This window comes from Struthio camelus, chromosome 3 (assembly GCF_040807025.1).
Source record: "Struthio camelus isolate bStrCam1 chromosome 3, bStrCam1.hap1, whole genome shotgun sequence".
Taxonomy (NCBI): domain Eukaryota; kingdom Metazoa; phylum Chordata; class Aves; order Struthioniformes; family Struthionidae; genus Struthio; species Struthio camelus.
Window position 1 is genome coordinate 85,815,170 of NC_090944.1, and position 21,233 is coordinate 85,836,402.

At 38.6% G+C, this 21,233-nt stretch overlaps 1 protein-coding gene across 4 annotated transcripts in view; it reads right to left on the minus strand.

Annotated features, from left to right (window-relative positions):
- Positions 1 to 21,233, minus strand: part of PRKN (parkin RBR E3 ubiquitin protein ligase) — an 802,661-nt gene that overhangs the window by 123,912 nt on the left and 657,516 nt on the right. For all 4 annotated transcript variants that reach the window (XM_068938910.1, XM_068938909.1, XM_068938911.1 and 1 more), the window contains one exon: positions 8,093 to 8,154. In XM_068938910.1, coding sequence (XP_068795011.1) covers positions 8,093 to 8,154 — 62 coding nt within the window. The remainder of the gene's footprint in view (positions 1 to 8,092; positions 8,155 to 21,233) is intronic.

Genomic DNA, 21,233 nt, shown 5'->3' on the forward strand with positions numbered 1-21,233 from the left:
GGACCACTCTTACTTTATTTTTCCTGAGTTGGTGAGCTCCTCTACTGGCCAGTGAGAGGATGAGAAGAACAAGCACAGAGCAACAGTTCCTTCTTGCTTCATTAGGAGCACTATGCACACCATGAAGGAGACCAGAAGGAGAACTGACTTCTAGAGGGCTGGAACTTGCTTGACCTTGAAAGTCATGGAAAATTGAGTAACACAAGAAAATACTTCCGGTAAGAAACCCGTGACTGGACCAGTGCAGCGCAATTCACGGATAAAATGGAATTAGAGCAGCAAGGGGGAAAGGAAAGACTGCAGTTTGCAGAGCGGTATGAAAGAAAGAACAAGTTGAGGAGTAAGAAAATACAATAAAACTAACAGTGAGAAGGGAGGATGCTTGAGCAGGTTGTACAGGAAATCAAATTGAATATAGGAGAGACAACATGATGCAAGGCCTTGGCAATGAAGATGGTATATATCTTGATACTGTATTTAGAAACTGTTGGAAACTTGTGGTCTTCCTGCATGTATTTGTGGGATCAGTCTGAAAAGACTGAATGCTGGAGATGAACATTCAATTCCTTCTGACCCTTGTGGAGCTCGAATCCATATTCCCTTCTTCCTTACAAATGACACAACCACCAAAACTCTAATGGATGCAAGAAAAGCTTAATCTTTTCAGTTGATGATGCTACATTTTGAGCAACTAGGATACACTGAAGTTAGAGACTGGCTGACAGCAATTCCACTTCCCAGGTCACAAGAACGGATATTATTTCTTCTTTTCTGGTTCAACAGATATATACACATCCCATGAACGTGGGTCAAATTCACCCAAGGAACAGAAGTCCCACCTTCAGACCTCTACATCTACCTGTGAGGTTGAACATTGGGGTTAAAATCCATTCTGTGAATCTAACAAAAGGGGTGTGGAAGAGAATTTCTTTATCTATGTTTTTGGAAGCAATAAAGTTTTTGATTGTTATACTTTTTCAGACAAGAAAACAACTGGAAAGTTCAGTCCTACATAAAATGACATTTTTTTGGTTTTGAAAGGAAAAGAATATCTTTTAAATTAATTTTAATCACAAGCACTTTCTCCTTTTTTTCTCCCCCGTGTTCATTTTAGCTGCTGAACGAAGAATAAATTATTCTCACTTCTCTAATGCACAGGTAGTATAGAAAACAAGGAGCAAGGAACAGTAGAGATATCCTGTCTATGAGAAGAACTCAAAGAAGATAAAGTCCTCTAAACCAGGAAGGGCATAGCTGAGGAGCTCACATGGATTCCAGTTACATGTGAAATTATGGAAGAGGATGGTTAGGAGACATTCAAAGCAGATATGGCATGAGGAGAGATGAGAGACAAGTCATGGGTGATATGAAGCTGCGGTAAAGTTTGTGAAGTTTGTTGTGTAGGCCCAGTGACAGAAAAAAGAAGATGTAAACGGGATTAGGAGTTAAGCAAAGTAGCTTAACTTCAGAGAGACAATTTTGGGACAATGATGACAAATCCAAAAGGCAAGACACCTGAGGTGGACCGAAATCTGAGATTACAAAGAAAAGGAGAGGAAATTGAGAAAAGCATGTAGGCATCCAGGTAGTCTGGCCAGGAGGGTGAAGTCAATGGAGGAAAAAAGAAAGTGGGAAAGCACAGAGCTATAAGGAAGTCATGAAGACATAGATTTGAGAATACTAATAAAAAAGTCTTTGGTTAAGTAATTATGAACTGGAAAACTGGAATTATTTAGCAAAAATTCATTCAGAGGTTTTTTTTTTTTTTGCATGGACTGCATGTGAATTATTGAGAGGAGTCTTACATTTTTTTCTAAATGTAGTTATCCAAAATTCTTGACCCAGAAATACTTCCAAAGCACTTTGTTGCTTATATTTGTCATTTTTCTGCACTAAACTCTGCTGATTAATTAAAATTGTCACATGATGTTTCTGTTTTTGACTGGGTAAATAGCTTATATCAATTAGTTTAAAACTGACTTTACATTAATATTTTGCAACATATACTTTAAAATCAATTCGTACTAGCAAATACAGTCACTAGCATATGTTGGACACAAAAAATTATAGAACCTTCTGCCACCACACGCATGTATTTTAGACAAATTCCTTCAAAAAACAAATCACAATTAGTGATTTCTGTCCTCACCGCATTCTCTCCGTACTAGACTCCCACAGCTCCTAAAGTTATAGTTCACAGTGAAAGCTTGCACAAGGCCACGTCACTTTTGAACAGAATGGTGATGTGCATCTGCAGATTTTCAAAACAGGGTATTCTGTTACCTAAGTTTCTCCCAACTCACACTGAAATGTGCAAAAGATGGAATGCCATCCAGGCTTGCCCTGATTCCAGGGATATAACACCCACAGAATTTCTAAAGAAAAAGTGAGCAGTGATATGAGTTGCAGTAGCAGCTGATAGGAGAAATCTGTTAAAATTGATCATTTACCTGTCAAAACATCAAAACACTGGCCAATACATTCTGCAAAGTTGTCAGACCAGATGATATAGCAGAGAATCGCAGCTATACATTACTTAGTGTCTTCTTTTCCTGCCACTAGCATGTCATCTGCATCGTCTCTGCTCTGACCTGTTGGGGGCACTCAGGTATAGCAGCAAATTGCTCCTGCACTATTTGTTTTCCCTTCCAGCCTTCAGATGTAGCTGCTATTTTATTCATGAATCACAATATTCCATTTAAACAATTAAATGAAAATTTTTAAATCACTTTGTGGAGAAAAGAAAAGGGAAGTTTCTCAGAGTCATTAGGGAGACTCCATAACAGTGCATCGCTAGTCATCTTGCCGTGTTTGGATATTGTAGTGTTTAGGTCTGAATTAAAGTGTTCTCTCTGCTATCTCTGGCACTGGCTTGTTGAGTTACCTGCCTTACAGAGTATTTGGCCATATTTACTGCATCTTTAACATGTTTTTGTATGCAGTAGTTTATGCAGTACAATATCACCAAATGTGGAACCACTTGCCTTTACTCGCAGAGGCAGCCAACCTGACAGAGCAAAGGGCTACTGTAGGAGCCTGGGACTTTCTTGTGTTTTGCTGCTCCCCAGTTAATAAATCTTTCCGCCCAGTCCTAAATACATATCAGATACTTGTGAAATGAAGCAGTTAGATAGGGGCCTGGACTGCATCCATTATGCTAGGGGAAAATGAAGGATTATGAATAATGAAATCAAACTGCAAGAAAACACTCTGCAGAGCTGAGAAGAGCTAGAAGACTTTAGGTTTTACCCTTCTTGGAGCAGTATGTCCAGGAGACTCTCTTTGCCTTGTACAGAGTTCTGCGCTGAGAGAGTTTGTGAAAAGAAGGTCTGAAGCAAACCAGTCAAAGCTGCTGAACTTCTTTTTCTGCATCTCCTCCACCATATAATGTGGCAGAAAAGCAGAAAGCAGAAAAAGAATAATGATCCAAGACATGAGGAAGCCTTTTCATGTTCACCAGCTCTAGAAGAGGTTTGCCTTTAGAGACTTTTCCAGGTCAGATTCTCTGGCACCTTCTCAGAGGGACAAGTATCAAGAAGAGTAGCAATCTGGTCCTAAATGTATTCATGTGGCATTTGAAATCGATTACTTTAGAAGCCAATTATATGTGGAAAGTTAGGTATCTGGAATATCATGTACCAAGAGAGCTCACACTCCTTTATCACTGCACTAGACTATGATTACCTCTTTCTATAAAGTCTAAAAATAATGCCCTCTTTAAAAAACTGCCTTGACGTCACCAGTCAAACCTTAAAAGATAAAATTCTCAGCTGGAATCAATTTCCCATAATGCACATCCTTGATGGAACAAAAGGTCAAGGTGCAACATGGGAAATTAACATGTTTAGGAAACTACAGAGAATTTTGTTTATTTTGACAACTATTCATCACAGAATCATTACAGAATTCCTCTGGGCACATATTAGAATAAGCAGCAACTCATCACACTTCAAGCTAAATACAAAGCCTTTTAGTCTCAGCATTAGTCCTCCTTAAGTGCTTATGTTTAGATAAATAGCTTATTTAGATAGACAGATAGACAGGCAGACAAATGTTTTCCCATGGTTTTATCCTGCAAACTGCTCAACACCTTTATCTCTTACTGACATCAACAAAAATGATATATGCTCAGTATTTACAGGAAACAAATACCTGATGAAGAAATGGTAGCGACTATGGTTTTGTATTAGCAACAGTTGCTTGATTTTAATTTGACTGAAGTTTGGTTGATAAAGGTAAAAGAGTTGATGAAGAAGACTTTTCTAAGGCATTTGTCTTGGTGCTGCATGACATTTTGATTAAGTATCTAGAGTGATACAAAATTAACATGCCATATATTAAGAGGATTAAAACTTAGCTATCTGGCAGGTCTCAAAATATAATTGTAAACAGGTAATCATCATTAGGCAGGTGTGTTTCCAAAAAGGTCCTGAAGGTATTGATTCCTGGCCTTATGCCACTTAAAAGTTTTATCAATGACTTGGAAGAAAACCAGGGACTTAAAGCATCACAGATAAAGTCTGCGACAATTTGAGAAGAGGAAGCAATGAACAAAATAAGTTCATGCTACAGAGTGATCGAGACTATTGCTAAACTGGGTTTAAGCAAACAACTTACATTTCAGTAAAGCCAAGTTTCTAGGAACAAACAGTATCGGCCACAATTGCAGTTTCTGATTTCTAGCCAGGAAGCGGTGGCTAAGTGGATAGGTGAGCTGAATCTGAGCTGTGCCTGTCCATGTCCAAAAGCACTAAGGTAACTCTGAGATGAATTAATAGGAATCGCTTGGTAGGAAAATCACATTGCTTCTCACTGGACAGTCATTGCTTTAACTGGAAGATATGAGTGCCTACAGTAGGCATGCACATTTCAAACTATTTTGGCTGAAAAAGATTTAGCTGGCAATCTGATTTGTTTTTGTTATATAAGCAATCTATTTTAATCCTTTTTAGGGGCATGGTGGCTCTTTCTGAGTCAAATTCACAAGTTCAAGGCTTTTTTTTATGACGATCCCTCATTGCCTTCTGGTAGGAAAGAGGGAACTGGATATGCAAAGGGTCTGGACACTGAGGAATGGCAGATATTGCAATATAGGGAGTGTACTGGCAGAATGGCTGCAAGAGAAGAGGCTGTGAATTTTCTGTCCTTCATACCTGAAAAGTATAACAGGATCTAAAGTCAACAAGTGATTTCTAAGCAAAGAATGGATATTTTTCTAGGCTTTATACTCCAGTTTGGACGAGAATTTATTCAAGGAAGTCATGTAATCTGTATTCTAAAGGAGATCAGAGGAGATCATTATAATGATCTATTCCGTTATTACAATCTGGCCTTAAATATATAAGCATTTTCAAAATAAACCTAGACTGAACATGCAGCAGTAAGATACCCCTATTATTCTTTGACTATTGCTTGGGCTTGAAGAAAATATATGCTGGTTGGTAATGCTGAAATTGTAAGTAGTCTGAATTCAGCAGCGCTGCAATTAATTACGATTTTTTTCTATCTATCTAGTACACATGACAACAGAAAAAGACATACTTTTAAGTCTATTAAAAAACTAAAAAATAAATAAATATAAGAAATAATTAAATAGTCAGATGAATAACAAATTTGCCTGAAATTCCTTATTTTCTTCATTTACGTGATTTTAACTTTTTTTTAACCTTGCTTTTGCACCAACTTCTCCCTATCTATCAAACTGTGGGATAACTCCAAGCAAGCACTGCTGCGGTCACCGCTAGGCTCATTACAATATTCCTTTTGTGAAGGGACAGTTGCAGTATTCTTTATACTTGTATAGGCTCATGGAATAATTGAAATAGCATGGCAACGTTCATTATTTGCAAAGACATTTCACAAGACTGTAATGATGATCACTGTATCCAAATATCCTGTTAGTGTAGCCATTTTCAGTGAAAGACAAATCCTTATAGGTTAGATCCATTCTGAAAAACAACTTTCCATCTACATAGTTTTATGCTCCTAATTCATACTGTGAAACATTTTTCATCTATTTAGGTCAATAACAACTTTTAGTCAATAAAAAAGGAGTAATTCCATTACAAAAGCCTGAAAAATACCCACAATATTCTGTGTGGCAAAAATACTGTGTCTATTTCACTAGCAGTGCTTTCCTCATAGAACTCCTTCTCAGCCCACCCTCTTCAAGACTTCTCTTATTATTTGATACAGACTAATTGTCCTCGCTTTTGAGGTTTTTTGTGGTTTACATCATCTCAGCTCTGGAGCTAATGTGTGACCATATAATTTAATCCTCTCATAATGCAAAGACACAAGGGTGGATGGGCAGACAAAGGTGAACAAAGAAAGAAATTAATTAAACAGGTAGTCTTAAATCTGACATTTCCTAATCTCTGAATTCTTAATTTGCACTCTTAACTCTTTTAGCCTTCATTTTTATGTCTACCACTTCCTTTTTTAAAAAATAAATAGAAAAAAGCAGAAAGTCCATCAAGTAAAGCGTATCAGCTCTGTCAGCGGTCATTAGCAAGGCTGAGTTTTGTAACTCCACCTCAGATGTCTGCCACAGCAGCTATGAAACTCTGGTTTGATGGCCTTCTCCCTCTACCCTCAGTCTCTCGCTTGAGCCATTTCCTCCCTCCCCTTCCAAACTCTCCTTTCTTCCCTCTCTTGCTAGCCTCCTCTGCATAGCTTCACCTCCTTGGGCAGCTCATTTAGTACAGACCTTCCTTTATTTATCAGTCTCTTCTACCAAGTTTCTTTACTTAGTCATTGCTCTCCAGTCCTTGGTCCCCAGTTCCTTGTCCCCTCCCACCTTGATTTCTACTCCTACCCTCTTTGCCCAGTCAGTCCCATTTCTCCTTCTTCCCCAAGCTCCATCCCTGGTGTCATTCTTCCCTCTATTTGCCAGCTGGCTCTTATCACTCTCCTGGCCCATACAATCCCAGTCATAATTTCTTTTATTTGCTCTTCCTAAATCCCCAGTCTCAACAGAGTCCTCCTTCCATTTCCTCCTTGGGAATTGCCTGGCCTGTTTTTTGTCTTTTTTTCCATTCCTGTCAGTTAAATCCTCTCACTCTCCTCTTCAGGCTGCCTTCCTGCTGAGGAGAAATTGAGTCCCTAAGGAATTAGGCTGACTTTCTATAACAGCTGAAAAGAGGGTCTGACAAGGAGAACACTAAAAGTCTAGAAAACATACCAGCAGTCCTAACTGCAATAAAAATATACGTGTAGGGGAATGAAAGGGAATGGAGAAGCAAAAGGATGTTGTAAACAATAAAGTCGAATCTAACACCTAAGGAACCAAACTTGGAATGGACATGCCAGGACCTACTTCTGCCTCCGACACAGCCTTCATACAGCCTTATCTAAGTCCCTTGGAGCTAGATTCACTAAAAGACACTGATACTCTGATGTACAGTACATCAATGCTGACCTGTTAGGTCCTTGGTCCCTAGAGCCTGTAACTTTGTGTTAGGCAGTTAGGCACCATTAGGAGAGGCAGAATGGAAAGACATGGACAACCTGAATTTCAGAAATACCAAGTATTCAAAAATTCAAGTTGCCTTTCAAAATTTAAGGCTATTTTCTCAATTTATCTGTATGTTAATTTTAGTACTGACCAAATAGGAACTGTGACCATCTTCTGACTGCTACAAAAGCACACATTACTTGCATTTTCTCAAGATCCCTCTACAGAAACAGTTCTGTGAGTACAAAGCACAACTATAATTATGAATGAGAAACATACTTTTAAAAGATACCAAAAGGCCGCAAAAACAGACAGTTCATATTATGAGTAGCTGTAAATATCAGTCCCTTAGTCAGACTGTTTGTCTCTCTGATGTTTTAGAGAGCCTGTTTACTGCTGTAGTCCAAAGCTGAAAAGCTGTGGCAGATAGCAGATGTACCAATTAATAACCTGTCAAGGCTGATGGATAGAATGAAAAAAAAAAATCTCATGTATATCTCCCATGTGCTTTTTTCCCACTTTTCAGGTCACCGGGGGTCATGAGACACACACTGCCTCCCTGGAGAGAGACGAGACTGTCTCATTAGCGTCTATCTTTCATGGCATTACGATGCTGTCTTTGAGATGCTAACTCACCTGCTCTTCTCCCAGAATCCTGAAGTGATGAAGCTCTTTAATCAAGGAGTCTGGACAGCCAGCTGTTGGGAAGAAACAAAACCAGGCATTTTAGAGCTCCCCGTCAGTGCTGTTCCACTATCAGTATCAGATACATAGATGTAGAGAGGATAGAATATACAGATTACATTAGATAAAGAAGATTAGAAAGATTAGCCATGGCTCTGCAGGCATCAGGATGCTGAAAATCATCTATCATATAATCCTTCCACATTTCTGAACCTACTACCAAGAACACTTACAAAGGTTATGTTTTGTATATTTTAGCCTTTTTCCCAAGGGACTGCAAACCAAAAGAAAGATGAAAATCGCAGCACTGTCTGCTAGCAACTGCCAGCCTTTTAGTGTAAGCCAACAAGCTTGTTAAAAGAGGATCTCGCATCAAAACCTTGGAGCTACCCAAAGCTGAATTCTGATTCACACACCAGGTTTTGGACTCATTTCTAAGTGTAATACAGGTTTTCCTTGGTTCCCTGAAGGACTTCACAGACTCTGCAGGCCTCACAGATCACTCTATTTTTGGCTATCACAAACATAATACACTGCACAAATAAGTAGTTGATACCCATTGATGTAAAACACAAACCAACTACACAGGCAGAGGAGAGATGTGCCAAACTTTGTACTCAGATTAGGGTTTGATTGTTACAGACGTTCACATCTCTACAGACCACCAAGAAAAAATATATTTCTCTTGATGCCATACAGTTTACTGATCTGTTCAAACTGTGATTACCTTCCGAGTGATGAAATTCAAGGGTACTACTCACTTCTGCAGACTGCTAGACTCATTTCTGGCAAGGGATAAAAGTGCAGATCTGTGAAAACAATCTGGGCTTTATTTCTGTAACTATAATTTGAAGAATCTGCTTGTGAACACATAAAAAGAAGAGAATCACAGAATCACAGAATGGTTGAGGTTGGAAGGGACCTCTGGAGATTATTTAGTTCAAACTCCCAGTTCGAGCATGGTTAGCTAGAGCACATTGCCCAGGATTGTGTCCAGATGACTTTTGAGTTTGTCCAGGGAAGGAGGCTCCACAACCTCTCTGGGCAACCTGTTCCAGTGCTCTGTCACCCTCACACGAAAGAAGCTTTTCCTCATGTTCACATGGAACTTCCTGTGTTTCAGTTTAAGGCTTGTTGCCTCTTGTCCTGTCGCTGGGCACTATGGAGAAGAGACTGGCCTCATCCTCTCGACATCCTCCCTTCAGATGCTTGTAGACATTGATGAGATTGCCTCTCAGCCTTCTCTTCTCCAGGCTGAACAGCCCCAGCTCCCTCCGCCTTTCTTCATAGGAGAGATGCTCCAGTCCCTTAACCATCTTGGTAGCCCTCTGCCCTATGTCTTTCTTGCACCGGGGAGCCCAAAACTGGGGACCTCGCTAGCTACAGGCCTCCAACTAGACTCTGCATCACTGACCACAACCCTCTGAGCCCTGCCATTCAGCCAGTTCTCAATCCACCTCACCGTCCACTCATCCAGCCCCCACTTCCTGAGTTTACCTGTGAGGATGTGATGGGAGACAGTGTCCAAAGCCTTGCAGAAGTCCAGGCAGACAACATCCACTGCTTTCCCGTTACCTATCCAGCCAATTGTCCCATCAGAGAAGGCCATCAGGTTGGTCAAGCATGATTTCCCTTTGGTGAATCCATGCTGACTACTCCTGACCACCTTCTTGTTCTCCACATGCTTAGAGATGACCTCCAGGATGAGCTGTTCCATCACCTTTCCAGGGCTGGAGGTGAGGCTGAGAGGCCTGTAGTTTCCTGGCTCCTCCTTCTTGCCCTGTTTGAAGACTGGGGAGACACTGGCTTTCTTCCAGTCCTCAGGCACCTCTCCTGTTCTCCAGGACCTTTCAAAGATGACGGAGAGTGGCCTAGCAATAACATCCGCCAGCTCCCTGAGTACTTGTGGGTGCATCCCATCGGGGCCCAAGGATTTGTGAATGTCAAGTTTGCACAAATGATCTCAGACCCAATCCTCCCCAACCAAGGGAGAATCTTCCCTTCTCCAGACTTTCTGTCTTATCTCCAGGGTCTGGAATTCCCAAGGGCTGGCCTTAGCAGTGAAGACTGAAGCAATGAAGGTGTTCAGCAACTCTGCCTTCTCTGTATCCTTCATTACCAGGGCACCCACCCCATTCAGCAGCAGGCCCACATTTTCCCTTCTTTTCTTCCTTTTGCTTCCTTTCCCTTCTTGTTATTCTTGACATCCCTTGCCAGATTTAGTTCCAAATGGGCCTTAGCCTTCCTTGTCGCATCCCTGCATACTCTAACAATATCCTTCTATTCCTCCCAATTGGCCTATCCCCTTCTCCACATTCTGTATACTTATTTCTTCTTTTGGAGTTTTGCAACTGAGAGAATACTGCTCTAAAGAAGGAATTAAAAACATAGTTTTCCCCAGAACATGGGATGAACTAAGATTTTTATCAACCTGCTTTTCTGCTAACACAATTATGAAAAAGTTCTCTTATACAGTTAATGTTACTATTAAAAGGATGTAAATGAATTTGGAGATGGTTGTCCCCATGAGCAGAGTGACTCCACTTAAAGGCAAACAGAGGCATGGCTTATACTCACAACTTTTGTTGGCATAGTTGTGTTAGCAGTACGAAAGAAGGTGCCCTGATACCTGCAAGCTGCATAACTGAAAAGGCAAAATCCCTGCTATACACACATGGACACAATTATATTCTCTGTGTTTTAGGTCAGAACACATCGCATAAAACATAGTTCCTCTTTCTTATGCTCAGGACCTTATGTAATGATTAATTTTTCTTTCCTTATGCCATTTTCACTGAAAAATTCTGCATTGATTGTACATTGCTATAGGAATTTCTAAGCACAGAGGATAATTATGATTTCATGTAATACCGTGTGTTAATCTTTGACAGATGTTAACTTCTTAACAACAGCTAAACTGCTTCTTGCCTCCCTCTGCTTTTCACAGTCTTTACAGTTTCTTCCTCCTCCACTCATTTCTTTCTTCTATATCCCTTAATGCAGGGATGTATTCCTTTTCTTGCATAGCAAGAACCCTTTCTCTTTTTGTCCTCTCTGAAACTATATTTCCCTAATGCCTATTTCTCCCAGAAATCCATCCCATTTTGCTTTTTTCATATCAAATGTGTATGATCTTCCTTATGCGAACTGTTCGTATGCATCCTCTTTCTCGCTCATGTAAGAGACTATAGACACCCTGGAATCAATGATTCTTTGTTTTTAAAAAAATTAAAAGTATGATGCTATATATTCATGTTTATTATTAGTGTTACTAGATGTCCGGTAATATCCCCAACAGAATATTTTCTGTAGCCTGTTTTCCAGAGACTTCCCTAATCAAGCTCTCAGTCTTTTCATACTCTAGATTTTCACTGGAACTTGAAAGCTGATTATGTAAGAGATCCTGAAGTTGCTAGTGAAGCAAAGAAAAGAGGAAGCATAAAAACGATGTCTCTGTTATCAAATGACTGTCCAGCAACAATCACCTTAGAAATGCTAAATATATGCAGTATCTTTATATCGAAATAGTGTGCTCTTTGTAAGAAGTTCTTTCGGTCCCTTCAGTCCTTCACACTGCAGAAGCAAATTGATCAAACAATTATTTTAGGAAAAATAGAGGAACAATGAAGAAATATGGAAAAAAATAAATGGAGTATGATCAAAATATCTTTCTCTCTCTTTGGATGTACTTATTATATTTCCTATGTCTACTTTAATTTCTTCTGTTCTCTAAGCAGAGCTTTGTAAAACACATTCTAACACTGTGACCTATTTTTACCAATTATCTGGTGGCTTTAAAAAGCCCTGGGTGATGTCAAATTCCTACACTGTGACTAAAGACAAAAGTTGTAGACAAGTAACCATTCTGTAGGCAAAAATAAAAGAGATCAAAAAATACCTATTCTGCTGAAAAGCATTAAGAATGATTTGTCAAACACGCATATATTTGCCAACATATGCATTTATATGCAAACACATACAGAGATTTGAAAACTATAACAAGTTAAGCACAGTACCCACTGGGTTCATGGGCAAATTTTGCATACAAAAGTGTAAAAGAAAAAACGTATGTATAAGTGTTTGATGCACAACTAGCACTAATTATTATGCTCTCTGTAACTCAGAAACCCTTATATTCAATAGCCCTAACAATTACTAGTTTTCATTTTCCCCTTCTTACTCAAATACTGCTTGAAAAAACAAAGGCTTACATAAAATTTCCACACACATACACCAAAATATAGCAATATTTACATAAATAAATCAATAAAAATTAAACACTATAGGAATAAAAGGCAATGATGCAAAGGCATGAACAATTGCCTTTAATCAGAAGTCAAAACTCTGGATTGAAGACATCTGCAGGCTGATATAATGACAGCTAAAGCATTTGTTAGTTCCTTCTTTCAGCTGAAATTCAAATCTATGTGTTTCATATGTTCTTGGCTGCAGTGACTGTTACAGGTTTTTGCCTGCTGTGGAGGCAGAATGAGACATAATGAGTATGAAATTGGTGCAAATCTTTAAGTTTTTTATACCACTTTTTCTCTGACGTAACTCTATCGACCTCAAAGGACTAAGAGCTATAAAACTAGTGAGATGGCACAGGAAAGAGGCGAATAGTCTCAGCAGGAATCTAATACATAATTGGATGATACCAAGTTCAAAGCATCAGTAGCTTTAAAAACTCACTGCTTTGTTTCCGTTTTAAATTTTCTATCACATCCCAGATTATTTGTTCTAGTAATTTCCTTTGTCGCTTGAGTCTCACTTTGCATTATTAATTTACTCCAAATGCTAATGTACAAAAGCTACACTTATGAATGAAATGTACATTTAAAATTACAGAAATTTACAACTGCAAGGCCTTATCATTGTGGCATTCTCTTCATAAAGATATTATTAACTTGTTCACATAAGGAGCCACAACTCCAAAAGAGAAGTAAAAAAGCAAAATTTAAGAAGGATATATCAAAAAGTAATGTCTCCTGACATCATAAATCCTCTGATTAGAATTGCTCTGAACATACATTTTCAGCTACACTTACAATTTAACTACGATTCCAACTACCACCAATTTAATTACCCAAATCATCACATATTTTGTCTCAGACAGAATTAGCTTCTGTTTTTGTTTTTACTTAAAATTAATTCTTTGTATGACTTATGTTTTCCAATGAACAGCCAAAGCAAAAATTAAATCAACTCTTTAATATTGTATAAACTGGCAAAATGCAAGCAAAAAAGGATTTCTGTTCTGAATATGAACAATTTCGAGAGGCAATGCAAATATCAGGGTGCTGAGGGCCCCCCCAAGCCTCCCCTTTCCTGCCCACACCCCAGGCTCCCTCTCTCCATCCCTGGTCCTATCTCAGCCCAGTCTGGGGCCACCAGTTGCTGCATTGGACGCCGCAGCGGTGCCAGCTCCAGCTCCAGCTCCAGCTCCAGCTCCAGCCCTGCCCCTGCCCCTGCCCCTGCCCCTGCCCCTGCCCCTGCCCCTGCCCCTGCCCCTGCCCCTGCCCCTGCCCCTGCCCCTGCCCCTGCCCCTGCCCCTGCCCCGACACAGGGACCCCAGCCCAAACCCTGACCTGCAGGTCACCTATTTTAAGCTCACATGAAGAGAAGCAGGCCAACAGGATGTACAGGCCCCCTCAACTGGCAGGCATTACTGGCCATGCCCACGCACAGCTGTCTGCAATATCACGAAGGTTTGTGCAGCTCTGTCTCCTTGCCATAGATGCAGCAGATGAATATTGCCTCTCAAATTCTGCACCAAAAGGAAATGCATATTGGTCACAAATATATTTTTTACCTTCAGGGTATTGAATTCTCTCCTCAGCTATAATGTCTTCAAAAAATACTCTACAGCTACAAACGTTTATACCTATACTGAAGGATTATATGCTGTGTCTTATTTTCCACCAAAGGTATGTAGCAGTATTTCCTGTCTTGCATATTAAGTTCCATCTTTCCCCAAAATGTACATTTAGGTGAGGTTCACTTCACTGAATTTAAGCATCTAAAAATTAGTTATCTAGATCTAATATATTCCTTGCATGTTTCCTTTATAGTCAATGGAGGGAAATGCGCACCTTCATAGGCTAAATCCTCTTGTCTGAGACAGACCCAACAACGGTATTATTTCTCTTTATTAACTACAGAGTCTAAGGTAACTAGATAAAATTTACACAACTAACTTTTAAAGTTAGATGAGATCAATTTCAGCAAACATCTGCAATCCAACAAGTCATTTATGAATATGCATATGCTTCACTTTAAGCATATAAGTTTTCCTCTCATGTTTAGCCCCTTGCAAACGGAGCACTTACTTACATTATGAACACAGCATAAATTCCATTTCCTCTTGCTTATAATTTATGTCCGCATCAACACTTGCTATTTCTGAAAAGTACATACCCTTTTGTGAGCTCTGAACATAACCATATATGAATATCTATCAGTGTCCTTCAAAGGATTTCTTTCCACAGTGCTAATTGCTAAGCCAAGCTTGCAGCTGAATAATATTTCATATACACGAGAATAACCAGTTATTTCATGCTTAGAGAATTAATGGATGAGTGTCCTTTTTTTGATTTGTCTAAGTAAAATCATATTTGAACTGAGTATAGATATGGAAAATGTTTCATATAGAAAATCACACACACAAAAAAAATCAGAATATTTGGAAATGCAGCTCTCTAAGGCAGTATTTGCAATATGGCAACAGAGATAAGTGGCGACCAGGAAGGAGAGAAAGCCCAGCACCACACTGTGTGTGACAATAACAGGAACAGCAACGGGGTACAAAGAGGGGGTCAAGTCAGACTTTCACACAAGGCTTAACAGGTTGGGTATTCCATAATTAGCCAGCGTTTGTTCGTTTTCTCATTTTCCTAGCCTCTTCTAAACTGTTTACTAATTGCAATATTAGAGTAAAAAATATACCTCTGTGCTGTTCGTGCCTCTTCGAGTGAAAAACAATCCTGTGCTGCTGACAGTGCAATCACTTTTAAGGGAACAGACAACGATTTTGAAGTATTAAGTGTATTTGTGTTAATTAAATGTTTTGATGTTTCAAGTGACCTTTTCTCATTCCCACTGTTAGGGAACATGAACAAAGACAAAATTAAGGAGAGCATATGGCATGCACAAATATTTTATTGAAAAGAGAAAGAGATACTATGAAGAATATCAAGTACGTAATTTACAGACCATAAGCACATAAGCCTATCTATCTTTGGCATATTGCTTAGGCTGAAAGCTGTAGAAATGTCTTCTAACAGATCCCACAGAAGGGCATCATTACAGTCATTGTCACCTTTTTTTTTTAATGATCTTAACAAGCAATAGTTTTGTAAATAGTTTAGTAAATTATTGAGTTTTTTGTCTTTTACTTATGAATTTTGTAATGTAACTAAATTTAATGTGTCATTAATTTGTAAATCTATACTGTGTTTACAGATATCATTCTTTGTAGAACATAAGTTTTTTTTTTAAGGAAAGAAAAGTGACAAAATTCATCTGTGGATAATTTGACATCTCAAGTCCTGAAGCATGACATTTGCAGGTCTTAAAAAGCAGAGGTTTCACATGGGCACATAGCTGTATTTGTAAGGATCAATTATTACTAACCACCAGTAATCACAAAAACACAAGTCAGACCCAAAATCTCTCATGAAATCAGCTTTTAATAACTACGTTTACCTATTCATTTATTACAAAAAAAAGATCTTATTTATTTACCTTCTGAATTCTTAATGTTGCTAATGTATTCTAGCCACAATTTCAAAGTGAGATTCTCAGAGCCAGTAACTCATACTTCTTCTTCAAATACTGATTGTGATGATCTATTGTGACTGGAATATGTTCTCTTATGGAACATTTTTCCCCAAGAAAGAAAGCTAGACAACTTTTTGTTCAAGGGATGTGCCGCAGTTATTCCCTTGCCTAAACACCTGCTTAGCTACAGGTATCAGGACTTTTCTCAGGAATTTTGATCCATTTTAGCTATAGATCTGTTTCAAAATGCTATAAGTAGCATTCAGCCTGGCTGTCACACTAAAACATCGGAGGATTTATTTTTTGTAAATATACTGTTGCCTGCAGTAATTGACCTATTGGAGACAATCTTGTAATACTCGAATATATGGTCCTGGCCGCCCTACAGTTAGTCACATACAATAAAAATGATAAAGTTAAGTAAAAAATTACATGGGATTCTTTACTCGCACCGTGACATTTTAATAACATCAGTTTCCAGATGATATTTTTCTGTTCAGTAATCTAGAAAAGTAGGTATTAAGTAAAACAAAGTGTACCCAAAAGAAGATATATTAGAGTGCTTAAATAAAATGGATTCTTTTGAGAAAACGTAGAGGAGGAGGTATTTTCAGAAGCAACGAGTATTGACTTTTGTCCTAGCAAAGTCAACCGGAATGTGTCAGTCTGCAAAGCTCAGCTCTGCTGTTGGGCAATGCTACAACAGAGGGTGCAACAAGGCATAGCTGCAGATGGCTTACACAGCCAGAGGTCAACATTGTGAAGGTCTTTCCTGTACCTCGTTAGAAGTCTCTATAAAACTAGAAAGAGTGGGGCAGTTCTTCAGCTGAAGCAAACTGGCATAGCTAAGTTCATGGTGCTTACACATGCTCATACCAGCAGAAGAATTGGCTTTGCACACAGAATTTAACATTTTGTTAAAAAAACTTTGTGCCAGTAAAAGATATCTTTCTGAAAGATCAAATGTCCCTTATTGCACAGCTTCCTTTATAACAGGAAATCTACTTGCTCCTTTTATAAATTTCAGAATTGAATACCCTTTTCTCCTGATTAACGCTCTTGTCAAACAGAATTATGGTCATTTTGTTTTGTCTTGACTAACTTCCATCAGCTGAAGTCAGTAAAAGGTTCTATACACTATTTTGGGATCAAATGGGCTAGTGAAGCTAGTACTCAAGGAAGTGTCCTGAAAGCTTGATTGTTAGGACAGAATATTTGTCGGGTTCTGAGGTTTACCAGAGATGTTAGTTGCCCAACTGAACACGTTACATTAATGTTTGTATGTGCTGCTTAGTTTCAAAATCAATTAGTGACACAAAAGGTATTTTTGCTCCCCGGCAGTACTTGTGCAATAATTCTGCAAAGGGACTGCATTAGACATAGAAAAGGCTCACATAAAGTTTGAGTACTCACAGCAAATAGAGCATCTCAGGCACATTAGAGAAAATTCTGTTGGGCTGGCTTTCTCACACTGCACACAGCTCTGGCCTAGGCAGTGCTGCTCCTTACTGTTTTTTTAACGATGCTTTAAAGCCGAACGACCAAAATTAATGAACCACATTAGCCATTTCCTACTAGGTTATTTCTTTAAATCTCTACAACAGAAAATATCAGCAGGAATTTTGACCTGGCATTTCGGTTTAGGACCGGCTTGCTTGCTTGCTTTTTACATAAAGTAATATTTAAAACTAACTTGAACAAATACTGTTCACTTCTCTGGAATTCCAACCCTGAATTGCTCTGAGCTGCACAATGCCAGCATGCCAGTGCCTGTTATTTCTGGCAGTTTTCCATATACGCTGCACTGCTATAAGATGAACTATCCAAAGAGTCCTTCAGAGCAGGGAGATTTTCTAAAAATAAATTCAGTATTGCCCAAGAGACGGAGACCTCTTAGTGACCATGCAATAAAGCAAATTTATTTGACTCACAGATGCTACCATCTGGTTGTTCAATATTCCTGTTTAAATTATAGGCTTAAATTCACCCACGCAATTCCCAGCAAAGTCAATGAATATAAAGCTTACGTAACAAAACCTAATCCATGCTGTCTATCTGCGATGGGAAACTGAACAGAGAAACTGAACTGAACTGCTCAAATACAGTAGCTTCAGAAGCAGACCTAAAAAGGATAATTCCTTCTTTCTATGCAGGTACTGACTTATGTCAAACTGAAGTAAATTTTACAGAAACAACATCACTTAATTAACAAAACTATAAAACTATTACAGCTTCTTCATATCATCAAAAAATCAGAAAATCAGTAAGTCTAAGGCTCCTAACATTACACAGGTGAACTAGTTTTTTAATTGAGATACAACAGAGCTGCTCTAAACGTCTTTTGGAACGCACAATATCTTCTGCCATATAAACTTTGTTAGTGGAAAGCTCATAGCAGGATTCTGGGCTGAAAGGAGCTCCTCACTGTCAATATACTAGGTTTTTAGCTCAATCAGCTCAATTCATGAAAGGTTTTCTCATCTTTTATTCAAAAAGTAGTTGAAATCTCCAAAGCAAACTGTTCTCTCAAATTCCCACCTTCATGTGCTAGTGGCCTTTGATGATGATCAGTCCTTTTCAGAAGGCAAGTGAGAGGTCAGGAGCTTTCAGCATGTGGTAGAGACTTTATAAGAGAGGAGATTGTCTTCACAGGGAAAACCCAACTACCACTGAATAAAAGTCAACACAAGACAAAACTAACTGTCAGAGAATTTCATTTGCCAGTTACTGAAGGGCAAGTCTTGAAAAGACTGTCATGTCTGAATGCCAGAATTAAACAGGTGCAATACAGAAGGCACTAAAAGGTTTCTAAGCTGAAATTAAACCAAAGTTCACACAGCAGTTTTCCAACTCATGACTTGATAACAGAAGTATATTACAAAGCCCAAGGTGAATGGAATCAGATTTGGAGAGTAAATATTTCTTTTTTTTTTTTTTCCACTTAAAAGTTGGAGGAAGAAAACTGTCTTCCTATAATTCTGGGAATGAGAGATAAAAAGAACAGTTGCAGTAAATTCCCTCGTCTCCCAGGCACTCATTGATGTTTTACCGTGTTTTACCGCTATCATATAGACTATGTAATGTAGAATAAGCCATTGTACTACAAAGAAAGCTGTGGCCAGGTGCCAGAGAACAAATACAGCTTTTCATCTCTTCTAATTACAAAATCTAGTGTTAAAAGAAATTAAAATACATTTTTTTTCAAGGTTATTATCTGTCCACAGTATAAGAAAATCAATATGCTAAGCTCAAAAATATGTGACAGAAAAACCAAGATGCACCCATACAGGTCTTGCTCTCTTACTCTCACATGCATAAACACGCACAAAATTACTACTGGAGAAAGGAGAATGGCAAACAATATTCAGTGACCCAGAAACAGCAATGCTTTCTTTCGCTACTTTTGGATTTCTTTTTCCAGGGATATGATGTCACTCTGTACAAACAGTATATAAAAAATACAATTCCTTTAATCTGTGCAGCATTTATAAGAGCCCAGCACGAGCCTTTTAGTGACAGCTTAGACAAATATTTAAATTGCTACATAAATGGCTCAGACTATGAGGCAAGCTCAGGCTACTCTAAAAATAAATGTTCATGGACAATAAACCCATCCAACCAAAAGAGAATTTTGAAAAGGCGTGGAATATATTATGTCTCACAGAATAGTATAGACGTATCTGAACAAGTGACTATGATTTGCTCTTTTTTCGTAGATCCCTTATGACAGAAAATCATGTCCAGAATACTTAGGAAAGAATCAACTGTCTAAAAGTAACCTGCACTCTCTTAATGGAGCTGAAATGTTAATTGTTACCTATTTATAACACTTTCCTTCCTCCTCCTCACCAGCAATACATGGATGCACACCCTATCGCTCTCTGTGATGGAACATGGCAAAGTTCCACTTTTCGCAAAATGAGGACAGTTTTGCATTTCACCTTAATCAGATCAAATTAGGGCAGGTGGTAACCCTGCAGGCAACATAATTATGAAAAATGCCTGTGTTCAACACAAACTGTCCTTCCAGTCCTGAAGTCTAATAGGACATCATAGTACAATCCTTTTACATTTTACTGGCAGCTCAGAACATAAAAGTCCACAGAGGGGGGTTATACGCTGCTCTGATTTTTGCCTCTGTAAATCCAGAGAAATAATACATATGTTCTTCACTATTTACACTAACATAGGAGGTAGAGTTTGCCTCTGAGTGCAAACGCTGGTGTGGGATTAAAACTAAAGTTAAATATAGGATAAAAGAAATTAAGTCACACTCTACCCAGGACTAATTCTAATAACACTGTGCAAGACAGGCTAATCCTGTATTACACACAGTGATTTGTGTTTCTACTATAAAAAACCTGACAGGCAAGCATAAATACAGGAGTTCATGCTGCCTGTTTGTCTAACAAAAAAGAATTGTAAAGATCAGAGAGGTTCCCCAAAGACAGAGAGCTAAGGATTTTCCTGATTTTATATATATATACTGTCCCTATTCTTGAATAGATCACTTGTAATGAATAGCTGGTGAAACACATTTGAAATCAGCTGAAAATTTAATGCAAAATTCCATTCTCCATTAAAAGGATAATACAGCCAGGTTCATTTAGAATATTACTCCTCTGAAGACACCCCAAGCACTGCAATAACAAATGTTATATCAAAGACGCACTCAGCAACAAATGCAATATGAGTCTCTGCGAGGCAATTTTTCAGTATGTCAGAATTATAATATCACTCCATGGAAACAAATTAAGCAGCACAAGCTCGGCTGTTGGGATTACTTTATTAGCAATGCAATGTTTTCTCATGAAGAATGCTTTGCTTTGGATCTGTCAATGAACATCAAAGATGGCCTATCCGTTTTTACGGAGCACAACTTATTATTTGCCTATGAAATAAACAAAACACTTTAACATCCAGCTCTCTTTCCGCAACACTTCCAAAATAATATTGAGAATAACAAAACAAATCCTGCTTATCTTTACTGTTCAGCTGAAGTCCAATCCAGTGAAGTTGTTTTTCGATCAGGAGTGATAAACAATGAAACAGCCTTCCCAAAAGTACCAGTTAGGGAATAGTGAACATTTTCTACCTGGAGGATGTATATCTGTTTTTAAATACCTAGAGACTTCAGCAAAGTCCTGAAAAGAATTTTGCTCTGGTTCGTCATCATATTGATACAGGAATTGACTTAAATTTGTCCCTCATGCATAATAAAAGAAACATCCTTGCTAGGTGCTTTGCTGCCATCAGGGTGCTGTGGCGCTGGAGAGGCTCTTTCCTGATCTTGCAAAGGCTCAGAGACAACTGC